Below are 20,283 nucleotides of genomic sequence, written 5' to 3' on the forward strand. Positions count from 1 at the left end.
AAAGATATCCAGTAAGAGGTTAATAATATGTATTAGCATTGAGACCAGCACGTAGTAGAGAGGTAGAGATGAGGGGAAGGGGGAGATAAGATACTGTATTATTCTGATTGCTTTAGAATCAGCAAAAGTGTCTTTTAGAAGAAGAATTACTAATTAATTTTTTTCTTGAATGTTAAACCATACAGAAAGATAGAGAAACCATTAGGACATCATATCCTTCAAATGATGGAGGTAAGAAAAGGAACAATATTTATAATTGCTCTGATATCTTTTGGTTAAATAATTCATTGTGTCATATAGTCTTCCAAGTTATGCTTTTTTTCTCTGATTATACAATCCATGATTAATTTGATAAAGGAAGACAGAAGAATTATTCATGGTTGTAAATATAAGCATCACATTTTTAAGTGATTGCTGGGAGAATAGGCCTTCTGGAATCGACAAGGTGTGAGGAAGTTAGAGTTTCTGCTGTGACTGCCTCTGTAAGTTCCTGACAATGCGGCCATTAGAGAGTCCCAGTGAAGAGATGTCTCCCCAGGAAGGTCTCTTTTACCATCTTTTCTCCCCAGACATAAAAATCCATCCTGTTTCCCATCTCCCAGGGCTGGACTAGAGATTAGCTAAGTCTCTGTTCGTCTCCATAAAAGATTCCCACGCGTAACCTCCACACTTACCAAGAGCGCTGGGACATCTTCACCTGGGCGGCCCATGAGTACCTCAGATCCAACATGCGCAAAACCATATTCATCCCCAAACCAGCGCTCTGTTCCTCCTAACTTTATTCAGGCACAAAACCTGAGTCATTTTTGACTCTTTGCTATTTGCTCCAGTCCAGTCTGCCTCCTTAAATTCTCTCATAACTCCCTTCCTTTCCATTCATGCTTCCTGTGCCATTAAGCACTGTAATAATTAGTCTCCAATTTCTTTTTCTTGTTGATCTGTCCTACATTTTGCTGTGAATGTAACCTTCCTGAAATACAGGTTTGAACATATAATGCCTCTACCCAAAAGTCCTCTGTGGTTCCCCTTTGCTTACTGAATGAAGTGCAGAGCAGTTTGCTCTAGGGCAGGGGAGTGGTGAGAAGTTTAGCTGGCGAAGTAACTTAGAGCCAGGGAGTTCAGGCTTGTCCCTAATGGCAGCAGTGGCCCCTGGAAGCTGGTAAGCAGGGGACTTCACAAAAGGGGATCTTATACTCGGAGATACTGCCTTAATGTCCATAAATACATACATTCTCGATTATGGTAATCTTAGACTTTATGGCAGCCCAGCAAGGAGAACTATATGATTTTTTCATATTTAAAGTTACCTCTTCTTTTCCCTAGAAATTACTACACTTCAGAGTCCAGGTGTTTCTGCGAAAACACCAAGTATCTGTAGATACTGTCTACAGGATACTTCAAAACAACAGGCAAGTAACTTTTCTTTTGTCCCACATACACACAGAAACAATGAAGTATAAAATGAGGATCAAGACCGACATAACACAATTTCATTCATTAAATGACAATTCAGAACAGTCTTATTCCCTGAAATTAGGCATCTTATAGTAAGATTTTATTTAAAAAAATTGAAATGCGAATCCACAGTAATAATCCTGTTACTTCAGACTTCCAATGCTTATGGCTATCTGTTGTGTTAGTGTTGCCATACTCTAAGTGTAGGGAGTATCAATAACAACTAGTAAGCTAACAGAAGAAAAATCTCAGGTGAGCCTGAGATTTTAAATGTGTTAAATAGACCCAAAATTTGAATACTTGTCTCAATTCTTAATAGAAATTACCAGAAACAATGTGAGTGTTCTCACTTAGCTCTTAGGTATGTAGGCTTCTTAAAAGATGAGCTTCAAGTCCATTCACACAGGAAGCAACATACTGGACTTTCGTGAATCATTTCTCTTCTCATGCTGATGGGTTGTACAGAAACAGCCATACAGCCTCACCCTCTCGCCTTTGTGGTCAGTGATCACTCAGTCGATGGTGGGAAATTGACAACAAACATTTAGGGTACAGCCTCTGGTCACAGCATCTGTCATCTCTGTGGGTCACCAATTGGTCATTCACTTTCAGACTCAAACCCACATCCTTGGCTCCATTAGCACTGTATTAAATGACTCACCTGTTCTAAAAAGTTAACACATTTTCCTATATCCTATGTTGAATGCATAATCTGTATTCTCAGTATCTGAAGAAAGAATCTTAACTACCTTAAGACAATATATGAGTTGCACATCAGGAGTTAATAACTTTCTTCACTTGCCTCACTATGCATGTATGCTAAGTCGCTTCAGTCGTGTCCGACTCTATGCGACCCTATGGACAGCAGCCCACCAGGCTCCTCTGTATACAGGATTCTCTAGGCAAGAATACTGGAGTGGGTTGCCATTTCCTTCTCCATGCCTCACTATACAGTCAGAAAAAAAAGTATTTTCTGAGTGTAGTATAGATGGGAAACTTAATACTATCAATACATATGTTATCCAAAAAATAAGCAATAAACAAATTTAGACCATCTGTTTTTTAAGGCTTTAAAATACACTGGACAATATGAGTAAGTCAAATTGTCACAAATACCTAATTCGGTTTGAGAAATAGTACGACCACTTTTATCCAACAAAATCCAATACTATTTTCCAGCTTACTTCACCCATCCCATCAGTGTCATGAAATGTACTTCTGGTGGCTTGTGTTCAGTTCTCAGGCCTAGGAAAAAGCAAAGTCTACTCTGCTGGATTTCTCTTCCTGTATGATTACCTAAGCAGGTGGAGCTCCTGGCCAACTGAGAGAGCCCCATCGCACATATGCAGAAAAACTGCTCTCTGCCTTCCAGCTCCCTCACAGCATTCCCCCTGTGCTTAACTTTCTTTAAAACCCACACATATTGTTTTTAGCTATTCAACTGATTACCTTCCATGCTGGTCAGTGCACTCTTCAGTTAATTAATTTTAGCATACTAGGAACTCTGTAAGCCTTTGAATTATGTAAGAAATGGAAACCAAATAAAACATAAATATTTATGATAAATAGATTTCTAAAATCATTTTATTAAATTTCTGTGAGACATAGGTGATGCTCAAATTCTTTGAAAACTCCTTTAAGGATTTTTTTTGTTTTCATTTTTCTTGTGGCATGTATAGGTGACACGTGCTGATTTGAATGGGGAAAAGGCCAAGAAATCAAGCTTAAACTATGAGCCAGGTAAACATTATCAACAGCTGTTAAGGAAATCATGCAATGCATTAATACATTCAACTAACATTTACTAAGCTTTTGCTACACGCCATGCACTATACTAATTATTGAACAAAGTAGAGAAGCCATGGTTCCTACCCTGGATTTTACAGTGTGGTATAAAACAGTCATGCCAGTAATCACAACATAATATAATAAGTGCAATAAAGGAGGCAAATACAAAGTCCACTGGAAGCATAGGGGAGACAAGGAAGCTTCTACAGAAGATGCCACACGAGCTCAGACATGAAGGACGAGATGTTGATGTATGGCAAAACCAATACAATATTGTAAAGTAATTAGCCTCCAATTAAAATAAATTTATAAGAAAAAAAAAAAGAGAAAGAATTTTCTAAGCAGACTAATGGAAAGAGAACTTCCAGGAGAAAGGAATACATTTACCAAGATATATACATTAGAGCCTAGTGGGTTTGTGGAAATGCAGATTTTTTTTCAGAATTGTTTTAGGTAAAAGTTCAAGTCAGAGAATTACAGAAGATGAAGCTTGACTGGTAGATATCGGTTGATCATTAAGATTCTGGTAAGCTGTGCCAGGAGATCTACCTTTTATCCTATTATCAAAGTACAACTATTGAAGAATATTGACAGGAACCTAATATGGTCAGAATTTGCCTTTTCTACCCACAGAGATAGAAAAGGAACTTCTGGTTACCAAAGGGGAAAGTGGGCTTGGGGGGATGAGTAAATTAGGAGTTTGGGATTAACAGGTACACACTACTATATATGAAGTAGATATACAACAAGGACCTACTGCATAGCATGGGGAACTATATTCAATATCTTGTAATAACCTATAATGGAAAAGAATCTGAAAAGGGATGTGTATGTATATATATATATATATAATATATAATATATATAGAACTGAATTATTTTGTTGTACACCTGAGACTAACACAACATTGTAAATTAATTATACTTCAAAAAATGACCCAAAAAAGAAAGAAAGAATTTGCCTTTTCTAAAAAAGGAAAGCAGAATTAGAGGTGAGGAGACTTGAGACAATGAGACAATAAAAATAATAGCATATTGAGCACTCACTATGTGCAGGTTCTACGCTAAACCGTATTCTCTCATTTAACCCTCTGAACAACAAAACTGTTTTACCTACCATTTTACACATGAATAAACTAAGTCTCAGAGTTGTAAATTATCATGCCCAAGATTTCACATAACATGTGGCAAAGCCAAGGTTTTAAAAGCCAGGTCTATCTTACTCAACCAATCCTAACCACAATACCACACTGCCCCTTATTACAATTAAGAGGCTATTATAATAGTCAAAGCTAGAAATGAGTCCTGAACAAAGTCAGTGGCAGTAAAGATGAAGAGCTGGGCACAGATTTGACTCAGACTAAGAAAGGCAAATGGATGAGATCTGGCTACTGATTGAATGTGGGAGAAGAATGAATTGAAGACAACGCCCATATTTCTAGTACAGGCAACTTAATGGATTGTGGTGCCATTCAATAGATAGGCAATACAGAAAGACGAACAAGTTTGGAAGACAAATATTTAGTTCAGCTTTGAATATATTGAGTTTGAGGTGCCTGAGGGCATCCAAATGGGACATCTAAGTGGAGCAGTCAAGGAGGCAGTTATAGGTATTGGTCTGGGATGCATGGGAGAAGAAATGAAAGGAACGCCTTATGTCAAAACCTATGGGAAATAATGAAAGCCGTTCCCATAGGTTTGATATACCTGTTCTTTTTAAGGTAGGTTATACTTTCTCCTCTTTATTCCATCTTTGATCTAAGAGTTATCCTTAAGTATGTTTCTTAATTATCAAGAAATTCATATTTTCAGTCACATTTTTAAAGTTAGATTCAGAGAATGTAGCCTGTAAATATTCAACACATTGAAGTTGTTGACATTTTCTTTGTGGCCAAATATGTGATTGATATTTTGAAAGTATTCCATAGATATACAAAAAATATATATTCTCTATTTAAAGGCTGTAAGGCTCTAAATGAATTTTAAATTCTACTTATTGATTATATTATTCAACTGTTATATGTCTTTTCTAATTTTTTGGTCTACTATTTGCTGAATAACAAATCACCCTAAAACCTGGCAGCTTAAAAAAACATTATCTCACAGTTTCTGTGGTTAGGAATACAGAAACAACTTAGCTGGATGGTTCTGATTCAGGGGCTCTCATGAGGTTACAGTCAAGATGTCATCCAGGGCTGCTTCAGTCATCTAAAGTCTTGATTGGGACTGAAGAAGTCACTTCCAAGGTGGCTTACTCACATGGCTGTTGGCGGGAGGTCTCAGTTCCTCACCATGTGGGCATCTGCGTACATCTCTGAATATCCTCATGATATGGCATCTGGCTTCTCCCAGAGTGGGTGGTCCAAGAGAGAGGGGCAGAAGCCACACTATATTTTATAGCCTAGTCTCAGCACACTCTCACTTCCACTCATCACTTCCACTCTATTCATTGGAAGCAAGTCTCTAAGTACAACCCGCACTCAAGGGGGAAAAGAATTAGCCTCCACCACTTGGAGAGAGTATTATCAGAGAATTTGTAGACGTATTTTAAAAACACCACAACAGTATTATCTTCACACTTATTTTTTCAGGTATGTGCACTATTAATTCCAGCTCCTTCCTTTCAAAACTGTACACACTCAAACATACACTCACACACAAAGACACTTAAGAAAGTACACAGAATTGAAGTTAACTTTGATGCAGATCATTGGAATTCATTGATTATTCAAAATACATGTTATATTTATTGGGAGAACAATAGCTATTCACCCTGACTATGAACTGACTTTTAATTGGTAACATTACTTTTTATTATTCAAAGTATTCTGTTTGTCTAAGACTGTTTAGTCATGTATATGCATGACTGATGGCCTTCCTCAATGGCTCAGAGGTAAAGAATCAGCCTGCAATGCAGGGGACACAGGTTCAGTCCTTGAATTGGGAAGACCCCCTGGAGAAGGGCATGGCAACCTACTCCAGTATTCTTGCCTGGAGAATCCCATGGACAGAGGAGCCTGGTGGGCTACAGTCCATAGGGTTGCACAGAGTTGGACATGACTGAAGCGACTTAGCACGCACACACGTGCATAACTGACATACACCATCCCAGTATTCCTATGGACATATTCTACATGAAGACTTGCTTTAGTATCATTATCCAGAAATAGTTACTAAAATCCACTTGCGAACTTTGCTAGACGGCATACAAAGCATGTTAGTATTTAAGTGGGAAGAGATTAATGACAGGAAGACTAATGAATGAACATTGAGCCAACACGTATATTAAAGAATTAATTGAACAAGTAAATGTTCTTGAGTGCTTACTATATGCCAGGCACTGTAAACTAGTACAATACAGCATAGTAAGTCCTATAACAGAGGGATGTATAGGGCGCTTCAGGAGCTTGACAGAGAACGCCTGTCTATCTGGGCAGATATAAAGGAAGGCTCTCTGAAGGAGGTGACACAAGCTGAATGAGTCCTAAAGGATGGAAAGTTTTAAAAAGGGACCTGAGTTACAAGGGAAATAGTGAAGGCAGAGGAACTGTGTGTTGTTCAGTACTTCTGGAGCAGAGAATATATGTAGAATGGTGACCACAGATGAGGCTGATGAGGTAGGCAGTCACCCCAAATCTTAAGGTACTTGATGCCTGTCTGGTAGTCCCTGGAGGATTTAAAAAGAGTGTTGACAGCAGGAAATGAAAGACCTATTAAGGGACTTCCCTGGAGGTCCAGTGGGTAAGACTCCGAGCTCCTAATGCAGGAGGTCCAGGTTCAATCCCTGATCAAGGAAGGAGATCCCACATGCTGTAACACAGTAAAAAAGTAAAAAAAAAAAAAACAAAAAAAAAACAAAATGTAAAAAAGTCCCATATGCCACAACGAAGATGGAAGATCCTGAGGCTGCAACTAAGACCCAGCACAGCCAAATAAATAAATAAAAGTTTTTTTTTTTTTTTTTTTTTTTTAAAAAGACCTATTCAGTTCAGTTCAGTTCAGTCGCTCAGTCGTGTTCAACTCTTTGCGACCCCATGAATTGCAGCACGCCAGGCCTCCCTGTCCACCACCAACTCCCGGAGTTCACTCAGACTCACGTCCATCGAGTCAGTGATGCCATCCAGCCATCTCATCCTCTGTCGTCCCCTTCTCCTCCTGCCCCCAATCCCTCCCAGCATCAGAGTCTTTTCCAATGAGTCAACTCTTCACATGAGGTGGCCAAAGTACTGGAATTTCAGCTTTAGCATCATTCCTTCCAAAGAAATCCCAGGGCTGATCTCCTTCAGGATGGTCTGGTTGGATCTCCTTGCAGTCCAAGGGACTCTCAAGAGTCTTCTCCAACACCACAGTTCAAAACCATCAATTCTTTGGCACTCAGCTTTCTTCACAGTCCAACTGTCACATCCATACATGACCACTGGAAAAACCACAGCCTTAATTACAATTTTATAAGTAGCCTGTGAAGGATACCAACAAATAGTGATTTTCTTTTTCTCTCTAAAAATTCATCTGCAGCTCCCGGAGTCTCCTTCATTCACGACTCACCCATTAGGTAAGTATCTAAGAAAGCTAATAAAGGAATGTGTTATTTTAAATTAATATTTAAATAATTACACAAGAGTGCTGCTTGAATCCTCTACTCTTGTAGTTTTACTTGTCTGTAGTAAAAGTCTCACCTTTTGCAACCTCTCAGGACTAAGCTAAAATTGTAAAGTAGGCAAAGTTAATCATTCATGCTCTTCCAGTTCCTCTTCTGATCTCACTTTAGTCCTGGGCTCTCCTCATAGGCAATACTTTGACTCCCCTTTCACGTAGCATTACTCCTTCTAGGATCTAGATCTGTTCTTTTCCCCCGTCCCCACTCAAAAATGCATTACTTGTACCATTTGAGGTTATTGGTTTTCAAATGATGATAAATTAGTTTACCGTATAGTATTAATGACGTAATCTGTTACTCCCTGAGGATATTTGCATTTTCATCCAAAGTAAGTCAATCTCTCATGATCTAAAATAAAGGCCAGTGGAGAAGTTTTCTTTTGGCCTGGGGCCTTTCAGCTCTCAAACATTGATGGCCACCCATTCTGCTGATGTCCTGTTCCCCTCAAACTTGAATAATAATTCATGCATATAAAATGCCTCCTGATGGAACGTACATACCTATCATCTTTTATAAACCCTCAACAAACCAAATTAGGTTCAGGATAATTTTTATAAATCCCAAACTTTGATGAATTGGTTAGGTAAAGGGAAGTAGTGTATGATGGTAAATGGTGTTGATGTTCAGACCAGGCTTCTTAGAAAAGGATTTTGAGGTAGGAGTAATTGCAGTCAGTTTCATTTACAGAGGGCTCATGGGGTACAAGGATGCTGAAGGAAAGAAACTGACTAGCTCAGTATCAAGGTAGTTTCAAGAAATAAAGGTGAGAGAATGTGTGCATTATAGAGTGTTAATTCCTGCCTGCCTCTTCTTCCTGTCCCCACTATCATCCTAGACTACAGAACTACAGAATCACTTCAGTCTTTTCAACAGCAAATGTTCTGGATAGCCCTTTATTATAAAAATCAGCTAAGATGAAGAGCTATGCACATGACCCAGAGCTGCTATCTCATTCCTCACAAATACACAAGTTAAGACACCTTTATCTGAGCCTAGGACAATTCCAAGCCAGAACACAATGGAGAAGGCAATGGCACCCCACTCCAGTACTCTTGCCTGGCAAATCCCATGGACAGAGGAGCCTGGTAGGCTGCAGTCCATGGGGTCTCGAAGAGTCGGACATGACTGAGCGACTTCACTTTCACTTTTCACTTTCATGCATTGGAGAAGGAAATGGCAACCCACTCCAGTATTCTTGCCTGGAGAATCCCAGGGATGGGGGAGCCTGGTGGGCTGCCGTCTGTGGGGTCGCACAGAGTCGGACACGACTGAGGCAACTTAGCAGCAGCAGCAGCAGGACAATTCCAAGCCAGAACACAAGAAAACACAGCTAGAATACCATCTGGTATGGCTCTGCCCATTGCACCCATGCCACACCTCTTTACCTTACAGGAAAGAACACAGGTTCAAGGCCTCTGGCTTAGTCCTCTTGATCTGTTGCAGCTCCTTGCTCCCTGAGACTCAAGTGTGGGTGCATTATGTCTATTCCATCACATACCTCATCTCTCTTCTCTTCCTCCACCTCCTTAGTTCTCTGTTTTTTCTAATGCTAACATAAAGACATACACAGTAAACTTCAGTTCAGTTCAGTTCAGTCGCTCAGTCGTGTCTGACTCTTTGCGACCCCATGAATTGCAGCACGCCAGGCCTCCCTGTCCACCACCAACTCCCGGAGTCCACCCAACCCATGTCCATCGAGTCGTTGATGCCATCTAACCATCTCAGCCTCTGTCATCCCCTTCTCCTCCTGCCCTCAATCTTTCCCAACATCAGGGGCTTTTCAAATGAGTCAGCTCCTCGCATCAGGTGGCCAAAGTACTGGAGTTTCAGCTTCAACATCAGTCCTTCCAATGAACACCCAGGACTGATCTCCTTTAGGACGGACTGGTTGGATCTCCTTGCAGCCCAAGGGACTCTCAAGAGTCTTCTCCAACGCCACAGTTCAAAAGCATCAATTCTTCGGCACTCAGCTTTCTTTATAGTCCAACTCTCACATCCATACATGACCACTGGAAAAACCATAGCCTTGACTAGACGGGCCTTTTTTGGCAAAGTAATATCTCTGCTTTTGAATATGCTGTCTAGGTTGGTCATTACTTTCCCTCCAAGGAGCAAGTGTCTTTTAATTTCATGGCTGCAGCCACCATCTGCAGTCATTTTGGAGCCCCCAAAAATAAAGTCTGCCATTGTTTCCACTGTTTTCCCCATCTATTTGCCATGAAGTGATGGGACTGGATGCCATGATCTTAGTTTTCTGAATGTTGAGGTTTAACCCAATTTTTTCACTCTCCTCTTTCACTTTCATCAAGAGGCTCTTTAGTTCTTCTTCACTTTCTGCCATAAGGGTGGTGTCGTCTGCATATCTGAGGTTATTGATATTTCTCCCGGCAATCTTGATTCCATCTTGTGCTTCATCCAGCCCAGCATTTTGCATGATGTACTCTGAATATAAGTTAAATAAGCAGGGTGACAATATACAGCCTTGATATATTCCTCTTCCTATTTGGAACCAGTCTGCTGTTCCATGTCCAGGTCTAACTGTTGCTTCCTGACCTGCATACAGGTTTCTCAAGAGGCAGTCAGGTGAGCTTAATAAAATAGAATTAGGAACCAAAAAAATCAGGACAAGAGGATGCCAATGTGATAAGATAGTGATGGGGGGTAAACAGTAGTAATAATTCAACAGATTTGGTGATAGAATGGACCACACGTATGTATGATCAGGAGGTATCAGGCATCATCCCAAGCTAGGGGCCTGAGGTACCAATAGAGGCTCACCAATTACAATTAGATTAAAACTTAGATATTCAGAAGGATTAGGCAGACGGACTAAAATGTAGTCTTGTTACATTAATCTTCAAGGGGTGGTTGGCCAGTTATTTTCTGGACTAAAGTAAGGTTGTATGGCGGAAAAGGTTAGGAACAGAAAGGTTATGTTTATAGTTTTATAACATGGAAAATTAAACTGTGAAAAACTGGGCCTTATGTTTGGGGCTTCTAAACTAAGTGTCATTAATATCACTGCCCTCTTTAAGAAGTAGAGTTGGCAGTACAAACGAACCTAAACCTTTGACACTTTAGTAGTATCAACCTATCAGGGAAAAACACTGAAGACTAGAGAAAAGTAGATGTAATATCATGGCACTCCTAGAATTGTGGTGGAACTTTCCCACATAACAGTGAGTTTATTTGCGTGTTTCTGCTCAATTGACTCCAATGAGAAACTGATAATTCGCGGCAAACTGCAGATTTGTATCCAATATTACAACTAGTTGCTAGTGGTCTTATATAAGGTTTTTTAAATCTATATGGTTAGTTTTGTTCTTAGGTCTTTGCTGTTTCCTTTTATCTTAAAGTATGCCTTTGGGACAGAAAGTCTGGAGACAGGTAGAAACATACATAGGACTCCACTTGCTGCCTATGGTATGAGGTTAGGGAGAGCAGGAAAAAAAGAATCTGGGTGCGTTAGATTGCAGAGGATCTACAAAGAGGAAATTGTGCTGGAGATGGCCTGAGAAACTGGGTCTCAGAAAAATTAGTGAAGCCAAAGGATAGGAACTATGTCACTGATGGTGAGCATTCATGTTCTAGGTTCCATATTGCAAAAAGGTATTAATCCTAGGATGGGCTATTGCTGCCTAACCCTAGCTGAGACCTTTTCCTACTAGTGTTAAAGTTGTCATTTCACAGTCTGACTGTATGTCTCAATATTGGATTGTTAGGCCTTGGTAGAAAAAAGTAAATTTGATAACATAAGGGCAGGCCAAGTAAAAATGAAAATAGAGCACCATGTTTCCTTTAAGAGGGTCAAGAGGTTATGGCAAGGGGTCCATGGAGGCAGTAAAATATGAAAGTAAATCAGACTTAGGCTTTGTTTTTTTTTTTTTTAACTTTGTGTTATCCTATAATCTACATGATTTTGTTGTTCTCTTGCTACAATTTAATAAAATATAATTTTGGTTCCATGTAGTAGATCAGAATAAATAATCCTGATTAGAGCATAGAAGAGAATATTGTGATACCTAGAAAGGGGCTCCATCTAATTTGGCTTTGCAGGTCATCCGAAACCCATTATTTTAATGTCCTTGTCAGTAATCATACATAGATCTTCTACTGCAGGGTGAGGAGAGGAGATTAGGAATTTTGAGGGGGTGAGTAGAAAGTGAATTATCAGAAAGCTCTGATCAGGCAGGTCAAGTGGAAAGAACTAGCCCATCCCTTGTCTTTCCAACCCCATGCTCTTCTCAACTCACTACAGAACAAACATGGCTAAGGTGGGTCAAGAGTGGCAACATCAAGTGTTAGTTTATACAGCACCTATTATTCTACTGTTTATGCCGCAATTATTCTGCGTAATAATTCTTCTGGGTAATAGAGCATGTCCTATGCCCAGGGGCCAATATCTAAATAAGAGGATAAATGGGGAGATTAGATAAAAAAATAAAGCTTATTCTTCTTTGTGAATTGCTGGGGAGAAAACAAAACTCCCAAGCACAAAACAGGTAATCTGATTCAATGATTAGGAATTTGGAGGAAAGTTACATAAATGATTAACCATGAGTAATAAAATCAATCTCTTTTTACTTTTTCAGACAAGACTACCATCCAAATCGCTGTCAAGAGAAAGTATGTATGATGAAATTCACTATAGAGCAATTAAGGATATTTTCCGATATGTTATTAGAGAAAAATCTGTGAATCAGACTACCAGCAAAATCATCTATTGATTTTAGTCCGTTTTCCTCTTTGCCTTTTTCTCTTCCTTGACTTTCACTCTCTGTTAATCTTGAATTTTGCCAAGGTCCGAAATTATTGTTCAAAGAGTTATTGCTATGCGGGGTACAAAGTTACTGTTACCACCATTTTGCCCCGGGTCCTCAGGAGGGTAGATTGGGGGAGCTTTGGGAGGTTTAATCATCACAAAGAAAACATCCAATACCACACACTCACTCCATAATGGGAAGGCATTACAGGAAATGCCTTTGCAGACCCTTGCAGATCTGGCTGAAGGGCTGAGCACCCTGCCCCTCAGGTAAGTGAACCAAGATGCCTAGATCTATCTTGTAATTCTCCTGGGAGTAAGAAGAATCTTAGGATGGCTACTCCATCAGAAGAAGGGGGTCTCAAGAGAGCTGCAACTTGGACCAGGTGAAGAGCATAAGGTAAGTCTGATAAGCCCCAACTTTGGGGCTAGAAGAAACATGAACTAGAAAGGGGTTCAGGGGAGTAGCACATTCACATACTTTTTCACACGTACGTGAGAGTTTCATAGACCGTCCAACAAACACAAAGGCTGAGACATACTGGCACCAGGAAGATATTTCTTGGTTTACTAGTATAGTGAAAATGAGCTAAAAATCAGATTCTACTTATCACATTTCACTTCATTAAAAACTTGACAAATGCCCCAATTTTATATGTCAAAGTTGGACATGCTTCTCAGCTACCCTAAGAGTAATAATGTAGATCTACTTACTGTACATTATCTCTGGTAACAAGAAAATAATATGTATTGAAATGCTTAGCTCATATGTATTGGAACAGATTTCAATCAATTTAGACCAAGAAGGTGAGTAGCTTATTTATTAATGTTTAAATGTGATTCTTAGAAGTGTCTGATTTAGGTCATGTTTATGTAAAACAAGTGTTTTTCAACCGTATGCTGTCATTTCAAATTATTAATATGTTCTTCAAACTCAGTAGCCATTTTCTGGTCTGCACGGTAGGTGAAAAAAAGTGCTTTACAAGAACTAGATAGTAGTAATGTTTGCATAACACTGTGAATGTGCTTAATGCTGCTCAACTGTACAATTTAAAACGGTCAATTTTATGTTATGTGCATTTTATCACAATAAAACATACATTAAGAGATTTGGGAAGGATTCTAATAACACGACTTTTCCTGGAGGTGTCCTCCAAACCTTCTCTAACTGGTCAGGAGAGAATATGCTACATTCAGCAAGGTGTTAACTTTTCTCTGAATGTTGGCCTAACCTTGAACAATCTGAGGCTAACTTCAGAGATAATTGTGAATTAACAACCACATGATAGGGAATCCGGTGCCCAAATGCCAGGATATCAAACAATGCACAGCTAAAATGCCAGGCATCCAGCCTTTGCTGCCACTGGCTTGTAGCCACAGCGTTGAGAAACAGTTCCTGTGGAAGGTACACATGCTTGGTCTGGCTGTCTTGAGGATAGTAACAACTTTAAAAAGAATGCTATTTTATTATAGGCAAAAGGATTTTTATGACCCCCAAATATATCTGCAATAAGTAAACGTACACAAACAGTTATAGAGTCTGGCAGGTGCACTTGTCATCTGCCCCTGGTCCCCTGTCTAAGCTGTAACAATAAACACAATTAAACATGAGGAAATGGCTGTTCAAGTCCAGGCCCTGGGTTTCTACTTCAGCACTTACTGAAAGAGACCCCAGCTTCCCTCAAGTGCTCCACCTTCTGGCTGTTTGAGCCAAGTTCGGGCTCAGCCTTTTTTCCTTCTGAAATTAATGTATTTGTTTCTTGAGCTGACCTCTGCCTCCCAATCTAAGACAGTTTGCACTGATAATCTTTTATTGGACCTAAGCCTGTTCATTTCCCTTAAATCATCAGTGCTAATTGTTGCCCATTGATTAAACGTAAACAAGTAGCTGTGGTGATTTGCATATGCAAATCAACACAGTCAATTGACCGAGAAAGGCAGCAACAGACCAGCCAGGGAGCCCACAGGCTGACCTCTCCACAGTGAGGCTTTATTTTTCACCCTCATCTCCTAGCTAAACAGATGCCTAAAAGGAGACTCTGTCCACAAAGGCACATACATGTTTGAACTGCAGATTTGTTTCATGAAATAGTTTGTTAGAGGCAATCTGGTTTTTTTAGGTATCGCTTGGATCATAACATAGTCTTACCTCTTGCTAGAGAATTTGTTTTCTATGAGCTTGGCTATCTTTTCTAACCAAGAAGCCATTTACCCTCAGTAATAAACTATTATATAGTTCCAAGGGATTTTTTTGTTTTGTTTTTTTTTTCTGCTTTATTTTTCAATGGGTGTACTACTTTATTAACATTTAAATTTCACCAACAGTGAGCTCAAGTATATGCTAGGCATACGTTCAGATTTTTGAAATAAAGATAAAATGGACAGACAGCTTTAAGGGTGCTACACTGCACAATAAATATTCAACAATTAGGCAATCTAGGGGATGATACAAGTATACATTTAGGAGCACAAGTATAGCGTCCAAGAGATTTTGAATCAAAGGAAATCTCATTCAAAAAATAGATCACAGCCATAGAGAATAAACCAACTTGAAATTAATCTGGTGTTCTAAATAGATTTCCTATGTTCTCCTTATACACCATGGCTGGATTCTAACTATGCATTGTTTGATATAAGGAATTAAAAGTTAGTTGCTGTCCCTAAAACGAGTAATTTATCCATGATTTCCCTTCTATCCCCACTCACCTCCCTTCCAGGTAACTTCTGAAGAACTGAACAGTATAATTCAAAATGTCATGACCTGGGTCGTGGCTGCAGTGACCAGTGTATTATACCCAGCCATCACAAAATATGAAGAAAGATTGCAAAATATTACATGCCCAATGCCTGATAACTCCACCCTCTCTTCTGATAGTGCGAGTTGCTGCAGCTCATGCTGTGAGACATTTCTGTATGAAACAAGTAAGATGGTTCAGGCGGAGCCCTGTACAGAGGCAGCTGACAGGTCAATAGAGCAGCCAGTGGCCCCATCAAAATCATCTCTTGCCCGTAAAGAAAGAACAGATGTAGAAACAACATATCACAGGAAAGAACACTTGGAAGACAAACCTAAAGCCCCCAAACCTGAATATAATGAGATATCTGAATCCGCCAACCTTAAAACCTGTAAATCCGATAGTCACCTTGTTGTACGGATTGAAACAGGCACTAGGAAATGTAAAGATGAAACAGATAGCCTAGAATGCCCACTGTCTTCAGATGAAAAAGCAAAAGCTATCAATGAGATGCAGGAGTTAAATAATGTTTATGTTAACTTTAAACATCATCTAAAAGAGGAAGCTGAGTTGATTTTAAGAAACGTTTTTCAGGAAATGGTGTCTGAACTAACCCAGACCATCCCCACCCTTTCCTCTGTTACGACCGAACCTTTGCCTGCCCAAACTGACACTGACAAAGGAGACTTGCTCTCCAATGTTGATATTTCCTCAGCAGCTGCTGAAATTATGGAAAATGTGCTTGGGAAGTTACAGTCTGCAGTTAAGAAAACATGTACTGAGGAATTTTCACCAGGAAATGTATCAGTTCACTTTAAATCAGATTAAGTCAGTGGAGAACATTTTATTTCTCCAAAAGAAAAAACTTCAGAAGTTTCACTGCCTTATGCTTTGGAGAACATGAATGATGTTGCAGAGGACATGGTTCGTGTGATTTTAGAAAAGCTGACGGTCCTTGCATCTGCTAAGCAAAGTGAATTGGCTCATCTTAAAATCACTACTGACCCAGCTTATCAGCAACACAGAGAAGACCCAACGTATACGTTCCTTCAAAGAGCCAGCAAACGGAAATCCAGTGCTAAGACCGATGCTCCCAGTTTGATTGCAAAGAAGAAATACAAAATTTAGTCTCAACTATTTGTTCCAAGTCCTCTCTGGTTGGTTATATAAAGGAAGCAGTCAGCACTATACTAGGTTATATACAAGTTGGACTTCATAACGAAAGGCTAGTTGCAACTGAAGAAACAGTGATCATCCTACAGCTACTTGATGCTCTCTTGGCTCAGCTGCATCAGAAACCAGTGAAAACAGATGTCCGAAAGAGCAGACACTCCAGAATAAGCAGTCCCTCTGGCACTGAAGAAAGGAACAGACTCACCAGGACTGGAGTAGCTAGTGCTCCTAGGTATGGGAGCCTGTTTCCACCTGTTAATGTTCCTGGTGTGGCCCTTTATTCTGAAGACAAAAATGAAGAAAGAGACAGAATTGTAGAAAATGTATTGATTTCATCTGTCAAAGACGAAAAAGCAAAATTACAAGAACAGGTTCCTGACTACTGGTTAACTGGAGAAAACAATGATTTTAAACGCAGAAGAAATATGAACTTACCTACAAAGCCTGCTTATGGACGCAAAGGAGCATTTCACGATCAGGGATTAAATACTGACTTTCCAGCTTTTAATAAGGACCCTTTAAAGGACAAGCCAAGTTGGAATAAAGACATTTTGCTTTTCAGTCAAGATGAAACATATCAAATACAAAAAGCCTCAGAAGATATATAATTAGGAGTATTTTAGCAAAGATGCTCAAAGATCTATCTTCTGGGCCATCTGATCGCTCAGATTATGAAGATGGTAGAGAGGCTTCACTTCTTACCTCAAGAGAACCACAGGATCCATCACATCAAGAATGGATGGACCAGATGTCCTCTGTGTCAGAAATCCATACGGTATCTCAAGATACTGTAGATGCTATATTAAAAATACTTCACGTAACTTCTTGTCATATTATCGAACATTCTTCATCAGTACATCAAACTCCTCTAGATAATGCTGATGTACCAAACAAAGAGTTATTACAAATATGGTTTGACAGTAAAAGGAAGATGAAAATTTTATCTGCACTTAGCGTGGACCCTACAAAACTTTCCTGGGTAGAATCTGGAACAAGTGGCTCAACATCAGAATCTGTAGATAACCTTAATGATAAAACCATTAGCACAATTTTTAAGAAGTTGAACTCATTTATTTGTCCAAAATTACAAACCTGCTTCAAACCAGAAAGCCATGCTGCCCATTCAAAGCCTGCTCCTGACAAGAAATCTTCATTTCGATCTCACCTTAGTACTTTCACAACTAAAGTGGTAAAAATTGTTTTGGGTGCTATCCAGAAAGAACTACGACACAATAAGAAAAATCTAAATGTTAGGAAGAATAGCCCTCCCAAGAACTTTAGAGATACAGGATTTTTTGCTGACGCCGAAAATGAATTAGACTCTGTTGTCACAAAGCTAAATAATGACATTATGACAAGTTCATTAGCTACTTGCATTTGTGAGGTGTTAAGTGGAAACACAGATAAAAGTAATATTTTACTCCCTTCAGATAAGCTAAGGTCTAAAATCTCACATGGGACTGATGGCATTGATCAACAAAAACTTTTGCCTTCTCATTGCCCTCGCATGCAGAAGGAAGTTCACCAATGTACTAGATTTCAAGTGTTAGGTAGAATTGGAGATGCCTTGTATGGTATGTTATGCAAGCTCACTGGAGACCACCCACATGCTCCCCTATCTGATGAGCAAAATACAGAGGGGATCAATAAGAATTTGAGAACAACCAGTACACTGCAGTCCAGTATTAAGCTCATTTCTCGTACAATTCTAGAAGGTATTGTTTGAAAACTATGTGGTGTTGAGACAGATGGCATTTTCAAAAATTCAGAATTTAAAGCTATCTCAGAGCGTATTGACACTGACAGCCTGTCATTTGCTTTGCTTCTTGAGGAAATGAGCAGATGCTATGACATAATCTCAAGCATAGCATCCAATGTGACCTGGCCAGGTAGCCAAGAGATAACTAACAAGGGGAAAACTACAGGTAGCCAAGAGATAACTAACAAGGGGAAAACTACTGCCCCCAAAATAGGAACCAGAAAAGAAAAGCATCTGAATAAACTGAAAACCTTGGCCTCGGACATCTTTGAAATGGTTTTTGCTAAGTTGGAAGGGTTTGCCAATAGAAATTTGGAAAATCTTGGTGCTATAATCTGTGGATATAAAAAGAACAAGACATACTGTGAAAGTGAAAATACCAACATTTGTGGTAACACACATGAAAAACGATTGCAGTCGACTTTATACAGGCATGCAAAGAAAGTGTCAAGTACTATTTTGAAAGCTCTTCAAACTGAATTAAACATGAACTTGCCAGATTTGGAAACATGTATAAGTAAGCCACTACAAGAGAAACAAATACTTAAGAGTTTAGTCAATTTCATTTTAGATGCAGTGTCTCCAGATATGTTTAACGAACCTGAACCAGAAGAGAGAGGCATTGAAAATTACAGATATAGGCCAATCTATGGAAATTTTCTTCCTGGAGGAGCTGACCCAGATTCATATCTAGAAGATCCTGCAGATACAGAGAAAGAAAGTGCTGGGGAGGAAAGACCAGCAGAAGATGAAACTAAATCCGATTCTCTTAAGCAACAGGAACTAGAAAAAAACACTAAAAACTTTTGAAGTGGAACTCAAAGAGCCAAAAAAGTCCCCAGTTGTGCCCATTGTAAGAAATACTTTGAATGAAATTTTTCACAATGATTTAATTGGTCAATTAAAGGTGTTTACTCTTCCCCAGTCCCATTTATGTGACATTCCTCATGCTGAAGATGAACCATTTGCTCAAACATCTGTTCAGTCCCTGGAGAAAACAGTGGGCCCTTTAGTATCTGAAGCAGATGTAACCATTGTTGCAGATGGTGTCGTTAGAACCATATTTCAAAAACTTTATTCTGCTGCCATGACAGATAGAAATGAAAGTGAAAATAGGTATAATAATACTATCACCTTTCCAGCAGATAATCTCTTTTCCTAAACCTACCCATGGAGGAAAGTCCCCTGTTTATTCTACCATACTGGATAGAAATCCACGCACATTTCAGTCCACTTTCAATATTGGTAAACTGACCAAAATAAATGTAGTTGAAGATATTATACAGTCAATATTAACAAATTTAGAAGCATTTGCTACTTCCACAGTAAAGGCTCTCTTTTGTCCTCACATCATTTTCACAGTTCCTGTGGCTTTACCTTCACAGCAGGATGAGATTGCTTTACAACAACCATGGTTATCCACCAAAGATTCATATTCTGAAGACCAATTTTCTTGTTGCTCAATGGATCACAGTAAATCCGGAAAGACCGCCTCGATATGTCAACTGAGTGCCTCTAAATTAAATATGTATGCAACAGAAGTGGCTAGACAAATTTTACAAGGAATCAAACATAAATTAGATCAAGACATAAGAAGTCCATTCTTAACTCAGAGTGTTGTGGCCTTTGAAAGTATTCCAAGTCAGGTTGTTAGCACAGTGCTAGATACTGTGTCTACTAAAGGCAAATATGAAAAAAATGTATTTGACAGAGAGACTGATCCAGTTGCACCAGAAGATATTATTGAAAAGCTATTCAATAAAAGTGATTATCGTAAAAGAACTTCAATTTCAAGTACTAGATACCATTGAAGGTATCTTAATTGATATCTGTGAGGAAACAATAGATGAGAATAATCTCCCACTTGCTGTATCCACTCTTAAATGTAATGTAAGTGGGAGACATTTAGAAACAAACTCTGAAAGGGACCCTAGGTATACAAATAAGGCTATTC

At 39.2% G+C, this 20,283-nt stretch overlaps 1 protein-coding gene across 4 annotated transcripts in view; it reads left to right on the forward strand.

Moving 5' to 3' along the window:
- Positions 1 to 20,283, forward strand: part of LOC129638957 (fibrous sheath-interacting protein 2-like) — a 72,949-nt gene that overhangs the window by 36,921 nt on the left and 15,745 nt on the right. For all 4 annotated transcript variants that reach the window (XM_055563735.1, XM_055563738.1, XM_055563736.1 and 1 more), the window contains 5 exons: positions 186 to 231; positions 1,324 to 1,409; positions 3,135 to 3,195; positions 7,759 to 7,795; positions 12,493 to 12,526. In XM_055563735.1, coding sequence (XP_055419710.1) covers positions 186 to 231; positions 1,324 to 1,409; positions 3,135 to 3,195; positions 7,759 to 7,795; positions 12,493 to 12,526 — 264 coding nt within the window. The remainder of the gene's footprint in view (positions 1 to 185; positions 232 to 1,323; positions 1,410 to 3,134; positions 3,196 to 7,758; positions 7,796 to 12,492; positions 12,527 to 20,283) is intronic.

This window comes from Bubalus kerabau, chromosome X (assembly GCF_029407905.1).
Source record: "Bubalus kerabau isolate K-KA32 ecotype Philippines breed swamp buffalo chromosome X, PCC_UOA_SB_1v2, whole genome shotgun sequence".
Taxonomy (NCBI): domain Eukaryota; kingdom Metazoa; phylum Chordata; class Mammalia; order Artiodactyla; family Bovidae; genus Bubalus; species Bubalus kerabau.